General features: G+C 36.9%; 2 protein-coding genes across 2 annotated transcripts; one reads left to right on the forward strand and one right to left on the reverse strand.

Moving 5' to 3' along the window:
* Positions 1–814: 814 nt before the first annotated feature.
* On the forward strand, positions 815–5,699 carry LOC147278348 (two-component response regulator ORR24-like). Its single transcript, XM_086250130.1, has 6 exons — positions 815–1,280; positions 1,803–1,955; positions 2,432–2,842; positions 3,123–3,199; positions 3,281–4,483; positions 5,356–5,699. Exons 1-6 carry the CDS (start codon positions 1,151–1,153, stop codon positions 5,365–5,367), a joined length of 1,986 nt encoding a protein of 661 aa, XP_086106256.1. The 5' UTR covers positions 815–1,150; the 3' UTR covers positions 5,368–5,699.
* Positions 5,700–6,291: 592 nt separating this feature from the next.
* Positions 6,292–8,282, reverse strand: LOC147278349 (HXXXD-type acyl-transferase family protein). The gene is made up of 3 exons (XM_086252456.1): positions 7,769–8,282; positions 6,973–7,470; positions 6,292–6,880 (listed from the first exon to the last, which is right to left on the reverse strand). Exons 1-3 carry the CDS (start codon positions 8,234–8,236, stop codon positions 6,368–6,370), a joined length of 1,479 nt encoding a protein of 492 aa, XP_086108582.1. The 5' UTR covers positions 8,237–8,282; the 3' UTR covers positions 6,292–6,367.
* Between the last annotated feature and the right edge of the window lie 829 nt (positions 8,283–9,111).

Below are 9,111 nucleotides of genomic sequence, written 5' to 3' on the forward strand. Positions count from 1 at the left end.
TGAGAAGGAAAGTTGTAAAGTTGGAGATCTTTGCATTAATTTCCTTGATTGAGATATGATATAAGAGAGACTTTAAGTTTCATTTTTCTAATTATAGATAAAAACAGAGAGAAGGAAAATGATTTTAAGTTTTTTTTTTCTTAAGTTCTATCTTCAAAATAAGTAATAACTTAGAACTTTAGAAGTGAAAGTTGACTTATCCAAATAAAATTTACTCCAACTGTGTTTTCTCATCTTTATACTCTTTGGTTACATAGCTAAACATTATTCTTCTTCTATCTTTTTTTATTTTCTCATGGTTAATATGAACTAAAATATTAAAACTTTTTTTTTAAAAAAAAGAACAAGTCAAAGTAATTGGTTCTTATTAATTTTTAATAATGAAACTAATGAAAAAATATTGAAGGAAAGGAACCAACTTGGAAATTTTGTCAAACGGAATAAAAAAAGGAAAATATTTAAAAGAATCACTTATCTCCCTTAAATTTTTCGGTTGCAGATAAAAGAATTAAGAACCAACCCAACTTGGTAAAAAGTTCTGGAATTTTTAAATTTTTTATTTTATTTTCCATGTGAGGAGCAATTTGCTTTTGAATTTTTAAACATTAAATTTCTGTTCCTCGATCAAGACACAATAAACATTAAACTTCTGACGCGTGGGAAAGCACGCGCGTGCTGGCAGTTGAACTTGAACCCAGCAAAATGCGAAAATCAAAATCGAAATTAAAATTCGATATCATATTTGAGATTCTTTTTTGGCCAAGGATATTTGAGATTCTAACACAACAAAACCAGTGAAAACAGGGTCCATTTCAGGAAAGTCTACAGAGTCCCATTCTTCCTCCAGCTTTCAGAGTCCATACATAGATAGTTCAGATTCCATTTCTTTCTCTCTTTCCCTCAGAAACAGAGAGAGAGAGAGAGAGAGAGAGAGAGAGAGAGAGAGAGACATTCATGATCAATATTCCTTGTTTTCCACTAATCACTTGCTCTCACAAACACACTCTACCCTTTAGTCTTTGCAATTCCTCTTCTCTGTGTCTTTTGTTTTTTTAGATTCTGGGTTTTGTTCAAAATTCAAGCTTGTCTGTGATACCATTCTCTCTTCCATTCCTGTTGTCCAAGTTTGTCAAGTTCTCTGCTTGAGAAAATGACTATTGAGCGGGGAGTTGATGACCCAAGAGATCAGTTTCCCATTGGAATGCGTATACTGGCCGTGGATGATGATGCCACTTGCCTCTTCCTCTTAGAAACTCTGCTCCGGCGCTGCCAATATCATGGTTTGTTTATGGGTTTTCTCGATCTTTGCTTTGTTATCAAGCTTTTTGTTTTTGCATTTGGGGGGGGTTAAAAGAGTGTCTTTGTTTGGATTTTCTGGTTTTTTTGGTGATGCAAATATATAATATCAGTGTGAATTAGGGAGATGGGTTCTTAGATATCTGTTTCTTGAAAAGATTTGGGTTTATATTTTCTTAGTGACTATAGTTGTTTGTAATTAAACTATTGGTTTTTGTGTCTAAAACTTGGAGAAAGTTATGTTGTTTCCCTTAAAGTTTGAAAAAAAGATGATTTCTTTAGATATTATAGTTGATTAGAGGAGATATGGTATACAGAAAATGAGTTCTCAATTATGTTTAAACTGATTTCTCTGTTTCATTGTTTATTGGGTACTATCATACTTTCGAATCTCTTGATTGGATTATGGTTGATTGGTCTATTGTGGTTGTTCTTTTTTGCATCTGAACTTTTGATTTTTTTTTCCTGAAATTGGTGTGTTTACAGTATCACTAATGGATTTGCAGTTACGACTACCAGTCAGGCAACAACGGCATTGAAGATGTTAAGAGAAAACAAGAACAAGTTTGACCTGGTTATTAGTGACGTCCATATGCCAGACATGGATGGCTTCAAGTTGCTTGAGCTTGTGGGGCTTGAGATGGATCTCCCCGTTATAAGTAAACCCACCAGCATTGTGCATAACCTTCATCATGTTGTCTTTAGCATTGTGCTTCTTTTCTCACAACTTAAGTTTTCAATTGAATGTTTTAAAAGTTGAATACAACTATGATATAGGTTAAATAACAAGGTTTCCAACTTTAACTAGAAATCTGTGAGGTGTGCAAATTGTTGCATCTAGAAACCTATAAACATCTGATACTTTTAACATTGACCTACAATAGATTTACAGTAAGTTGGTCTAATTTCCAAGTAAAGGAAACCAGGAAATTTTTTAAATTTATTATTCTTTTTTCTGTTTATTTAAATTCTGAAAGCTTGAAATCTCTTGCATCTTTAAGCTACTGGTAGACTTTTTGTTTTTCTTTGTTGTTTAGGGACTGAAGCTATTGGTAGACTTGTAAGAGCACTTCTGCAGCTCTTGTTTTTTTGTTCTGGATTCATTATTAACTATAAAATGTAAACTTGTTCTTAGTGCTGTCTGGAAATGGCGATACCAAGCTTGTAATGAAGGGAATCACCCATGGCGCTTGTGATTATCTGCTGAAACCCGTACGAATTGAGGAGCTGAAGAACATCTGGCAACATGTGGTCAGAAGAAAGAAGGTTGATCCAAAGGACCAGACAAATTGTGGCAATCAGGACAAGTCTCATGGTGGAAGTGGTGAAGGAGGACAATGGTCAGTTGGCATGGAAAATTCGGATCAGAATGCAAAGGTCAATAGAAAACGGAAGGATCAAAATGAGAATGAGGATGAGGATGAGGATCATGATGAGGATGGATATGATAACGATGATCCTTCGACCCAGAAAAAGCCTCGGGTTGTTTGGTCTATAGAACTGCATCGCAAGTTTGTCGCTGCTGTTAATCAGTTGGGCATTGACAGTATGTTCATCATCCATTGTCAAAGTTATTTGAGGAAATTAACCTTGTATTTACTATAATCTTCAATATGTGAAATTCTTCAATCTTTTGGCTATGCCTTCTAAATTCATCTTTGAAGTTTAGTTGCCTGGATTTGGAACTTAATGTAGTGAATAGTCAATTCATTACTCCTGAATCTGTCACACTTTTTATTTTTTTTTATTTTTTTTTCGTATAGCTTCTTTCATGAATGAAGCTTTTTTGTACTAATTCCTTTTCTTAAACTTGTTTGGAAATGCAGAGGCTGTACCCAAAAAGATTCTAGATTTGATGAATGTTGAAAAGCTTACAAGAGAAAATGTGGCAAGCCATCTCCAGGTATAAGTTCCGATATTCCTTAGTTCAACACAATCTTTATCTGCTGTTCCAGGAAGCTTCCTAAATTTTTTGTTGTTGCAGAAATATAGGCTTTACCTTAAAAGAATCAGCTGTGTGGCAAACCAACAAGCTAATATGGTGGCAGCTTTAGGCAGTTCAGATTCTTCGTATTTGCGAATGGGTTCGCTTAATGGAGTTGGAAACTTCCATGCTTTGACTGGACCTGGGCAGTTTCACAACCCTGCTTTCAGATCCTTCCCACCTAGTGGGATGATTGGTAGATTGAACACTTCTGCTGGTCTGGGTCTGCATTGCCTTCCTTCTTCAGGAATGGTTCAACTGGGTCATGCACAAAATTCAAGCAATTCCATTAATGATCAGCCAGCCATATTTTCTGGAAACCATAATGGAAATATGCTTCAAGGAACATTGGAACTCAATCAACAACATGGTAATGGTACACCAGTTTTTCCCATTTCCAGTGGTCTCCCAGATGCAAAAGTAGCCATCAATAGCTCAAATGATGCTCTTGGGCTAATGGACAACCCATTTTTAAGACGCCCTCAAGATTCTGATGGTGGCCGAAAATATGTAATTCAGTCTTCTGTTCCAATGGCCTCCTTAACATCAGAGTTTTCGTCCCCTTTTCTGGATCGTGGTAGGTTGAGTGGCAACTGGTCAAGCGCTGCTCAGTCATCTGGGTTCCGGTCAAATTCTTTCCCATTAAGTGACTCTTTTAAACAACCTACTCTGCCTTTAAGTAACATGAGGGACAATATGCCTGTAATGTCCTCCCAAATTGGGAGCTCTCAGTTTGATGTTCCTTCTATAACTTCGATCTCCGGTCAACTGCAGGATTCAAGATCAGAAATACAGACCCAAGCATCTGCATTCAGCAGTAATGCTGGGCAAACAATTAATAACGAACCATTTCAGGGTTGGGATGACCATAAGCAGGATTCCCCATACCACTCAGATGTTATGTGTAGCTCGATGAACTCTTTGATGCCTGTTAATGATACTGTGGCTCCTTTTGACCAGAATTTGCATTCAAAAAGCACAATCTTCCTAAGAAACATGGACTTCAATTCGATTGGACAATCAAATATTATTGATCCTTTGCTTGTGAAATATGATGAGGTTGAAAAATCAGTTATTGAGTCATCATTGAAGTTGAAGCAGTTGAAGCAGGGGTACCTTGGGGACCAGCAGCAGCCACAGGGCAGTTACATCACTAATAATTTCGGGTCATTGGATGATTTAGTGAGTGCAATGATGAAACAGGTAAGAAACTTTACCTCTCTTGCTTAATATCAGATTCACTAACATTCCCTCTCCAATGTTTTGAAACCGATTGTGTAGTTTTGTGCAAGTATGAGCAACACTTCTGAGGATCTGTTGAGGCTTGTTTGGGCACATTGCTTCTGACTTTCTCTCTCTCTCTCAAACACTCACTCACACACACACATCTTTTTCAGGATCCTGAATCTTGTTGCAGCATGGCTGCACAATTATTGAGTGATCCTATGGCCACAACTGAGGCAATGCATCATCAATGAATTTTCTGTTTTGTTATCTATCATCATTTATGTTAAAGTATATATGGTCTTAGATAGAAAACAATCTGAGAAGAAAAGGATTAGGCAGCTTACTCAGTATGCTCAGAAAAATTTGGAATTAATGAAGAACCAATATGTCAATATATACATTTTGAACTTCATCCTTTTGTCTCTCCTTTGGAGTTGTCTTCCAGGGTATTTGTTTCAGAAAAAATACTCTGGCAGCCAATAATAGAGCCTGACACATGGATAAGTATGGTCAGCTAAGTTGATGAAGGCATTAATGTGTCAAGCCAGGTCCCTACATATATGCATAGCTGTTTGGAAGCATTTCTGTCAGTCTACTTGAAATAGATGTATAGCTATTAAACATCCTAGCCTCTGATCCTATTAGAGTGCACTGTATTCTGAGAAGTCATAACAGTCCTCGTAGGGCCTTGTATGTGAAATGTCAAGCCGTTAAATCATCTTGATTTGATTTCAGATAGGTGCAACTCAGTTTTCATTTTCCTACATGATTTTATATTTTGTTAACTGAATTATGATATATTTCCTTTTACTGGCTTGAAATTCAATAACATGAACTTGGTGATGCAGGAAAGGAGATAAGGCAAAGCAATGGATGGGGAGGCTTCAATGCATGGTCCACAGGAGACATGCAATGGATGTGCAACAAAAACAAGGAAAATGGAGTGACCCAGTAGTCTCCTTGACGATGAGATTTGACTTGTGTAGTTTCATAGCTTTTGTCTATGCATCTACATTGATCTGAAGTTTTGTATTTTACTAGCTAGCAACATTAGTCTCCATTTTCTTTAGTTAGTTGCTGCGTAGTCAGTCTTAATTGTTAATGAACAAAATAAGTATATGATGAAAAGGCACTGTCGACCATGGCCCCCACAATATATCATGGAGTGGTTAATAATGTCTCTTTGATTACACATTTAAGATTAAATTATTCTTAACTAAGCATTCTCACACGCATAAGCTTGCATCTTTATAAAAAATTATTGATAAAAGAAATAGAGGATAAGCTAAAACAAATTAGAAAAGTAGCTAGAAAGAGAAGGAAATAGTATCGAGAAGTAAACACTGATGGTTTACAATAAAACTGCTTTAAATTAATGCATTCAATAATTCATCCTTGAATTGACTTAAGTTTTTTTGGACTTAACATGAGTGAAGAACTGAAGATCAAAAGTTTAGATTGAGAAAATGATATATAGGACCCCACAATCTATTAATTGAAGCCTCGTCTGACCAAGGTACGTCTCACTATAATTTTCTAAGTTTGGTGAGCTTTGAATTGTGCCTTACCAAACGACCATTTCATATACCATGGAATCAATATTTGGCCTTTTGAACAACTCATATGGCAAATCATTAATTATCATAACATACCCTATAATCATCTAATAATATTTTCACACCCCCACCCCACTCCAGCCCACCACAAACAAAGAAGATAAAAAGAAAAAAAACTAAATGTAAAAGAAATGCAAATAGTAGTTTTTCCTGATACATCGAATGAGATTGAACTCGCGACTTATCCTAATCCTAATCCTAATTTTTTTTTTTTTTTTTCATTTCCCTCAGTGATAGCCATATTTCATTGTGAGTTATTGGTGATCAGGAAATGTCGAGTGAAGGCATTGAGGTGTTGTGGAAGCAATCCAATTCTCATGTCAATGCCCCTCTTATCATTTGGATTCTGCATAAAATATGCAACCTGTGGAATTGGAGACACCAATGGAGACACATAGGCTGCTGCTGCTTCCCCTAAGAACCCAACCTTGTGGAATGGCATCCTGGTCCAGTCAGAAACTAGGGTTAGCTCCTTCAGTGGAGGCAGAGATGTCTGGGGTACTGGTCCTGCAACTCCCTCCATATATGCCTTCACATAGTGGTTTGTAACAGAGCTCTTGGCTTCCCTTATCTTCTCAACAATGGCTTTGTGGGTTGCTTGCTCCACTTGTGCTGCTGTCAATGCAACAGAAGCAAGGACATAAGCATTGCCACTGAAACCTTTAGGAAGTGGAGGCACCACCTTGTTCCTTGCATCAACAGCAAATTGCAAGCACACCATTGTCTCCTTCTTCACTCCTAAAGCTTTGGTCCTTGCCTGAATTCACAATATCGATCAACAGGGCATTTGTTATTCTATATATTCAAAAACAATATTATGGATGAAAACAAAAAACAGACTGAGTTTACCTTCCAGAGGTGAGCTGCTACAACTTCAAAGGATGAACATGAAAAGCTAATGCCCTTGTGATCATCACCACCACTAAAAAAATTCCTCTTCAAACTCTCGATTAATGCACCACTCAAATGAAAGGTCTTATGAACATAATTATTATGATCATCAATTTGATTCATCAGACATGACCCAATAGATGCTGCTGCTTGCATTATCAATTGATATAAATGATCAACAGCTGCAGCCCTTGTCACTAGTACTGATGCAGGGTCGTCGTTCGAATTTTGCAACATCAATTTCGTAACCCCATTCACTTTTCCTATATTCAATAGTGCCCCTCTGTCGTGCACTGGTAATCTAGGCAGCTCCGGAGCTGCTTTGCAATTTTCTTTGATATTAATAGCAGAATTGGAAGCCCATGCACACATAAAGTCATATGCACCCGGTCCATCAAACACCGAGTGGCTCACTCCAACACCTATTGAGTACCCTCCACAACCAAACTTGGTCACCTACATATATAATATATCCATCAAACCAAATCCATTACAAATCAGATTTAACCAACTTAATTTAATTGCAAAACCCATATTGTACATAAAAACCCATCACTTTTTTTTTTTTTTTTTTCTAAACAATCAAAATAATGAAAAACTACGTATAAGACCAACCCTAATGAAGAATATATAAAGATCGAGTAATTAATTTTATTTCAAAACTAATGAAAGAAGACGATTTAGGAATTGGGATTGTATGATTTTCTCTTGTAATATTTAAACAATTCAAAGAATATTGATCGATCATTCGCACCTGAGCAACAACCAAAGGCATCTGAGAGAAATCTCCATCAAACACAGGCTTGTAAACCAACTTCTCAAAGAAGTGATTGTACTGAGAGAGGTCTCCGAGGTCTGAGATCTTGACCTGGGTGTCTGCCTTAACCAGAATAGCACCTTTGTTGTTGCACCACAAGTTAAGCGTATTATTCCCATCATTAGGGTTCAAGCTCAGCCTACCCGCGGCAGGGTACCACACCGATAACGTCTCCTCCAAGCCACACTTTAAGCTTCTAAAAACCGAATCAAGCAAGAAATGATGATGATCATCATCATTTTTGTAAAAGAAAACCAAGTACATGTGGACTGGACACTGCCTGTCCAAGTTTGAGAGGGTGAGAAGTTTTGGAGGGTGCACAAGTACTTTGGGGGATACAGACACGGTTTTTGTGATTGAAACTACTGTTAAGCAATCATGATCATGTTGATCAATAGAAGCCATATGATCACTAGCTAGTACTAGTAGTAGTAGCACTGAATTGTTTCTAGTAATGTGTGTGTGTGTGAGAGAAAGAGGAGGCCAGGAGTTTGTAAATATATAGAGAAGATTTGTAGGTGATATCAATATGCGTCATTTTAATTTTGATTAGTGAAAGCTTTTGCATGGTACTGTACTTTTATCTATATGTATGAAAAGCAACTCAAAGACTACAGTAGTATATATGATCTGTCTCGCACTTGGAGGGAGAGAGAGAGAGAGAGACAATGACCCACTACCTGTCTATGGTCCACGATCTTCGATATATGGGTGGACCTCCTAGTCTCCTAGACGTCTATTTGGTGGGACCATCACCAACTTTCAATTCTTGATAACTCTCATGAGTGCAGCTGGGTGAGGTCGGTAATAATTGAAGTTAATGTAATGAGGTTAAGATGAAAAAAGAAAATCCAGGTGCTGCAAATTATTAGCTAGTATGATCGAGATATATTATGTTTGACATTAATAATCTCAAAATTAAGCTTATTAATTACCGTCTGTAACACGATGAAGAAGCATGTCATATGATGAGGGTAAAGACCGACATGTGCGGTTGTCACATCTAATAAACAAGACAATAAATATGTACTTTATATATATATCTAGCCCCCTTCAATTCGACTCATTGCTGTTCATCTAGAATAGATATATATTTTGAAGTTAATTAGTTAGGACATAACTTCGGACATCAGTTGAGTTACCAACTTACCATGCATGCATGCCAATTTCAACTTTCAAATTGGAACTTGTTTTTTGTTCTCTTTCAAAAAATTAAAGTACTGGACTATGTTGATTGGAGCGAGAAGGAGATGTGGGGTTGAAGCTAGCTTGTTGGCCGG

Source organism: Dryas octopetala, chromosome 7, assembly GCF_963921425.1.
Source record: "Dryas octopetala chromosome 7, drDryOcto1.1, whole genome shotgun sequence".
Lineage (NCBI taxonomy): Eukaryota > Viridiplantae > Streptophyta > Magnoliopsida > Rosales > Rosaceae > Dryas > Dryas octopetala.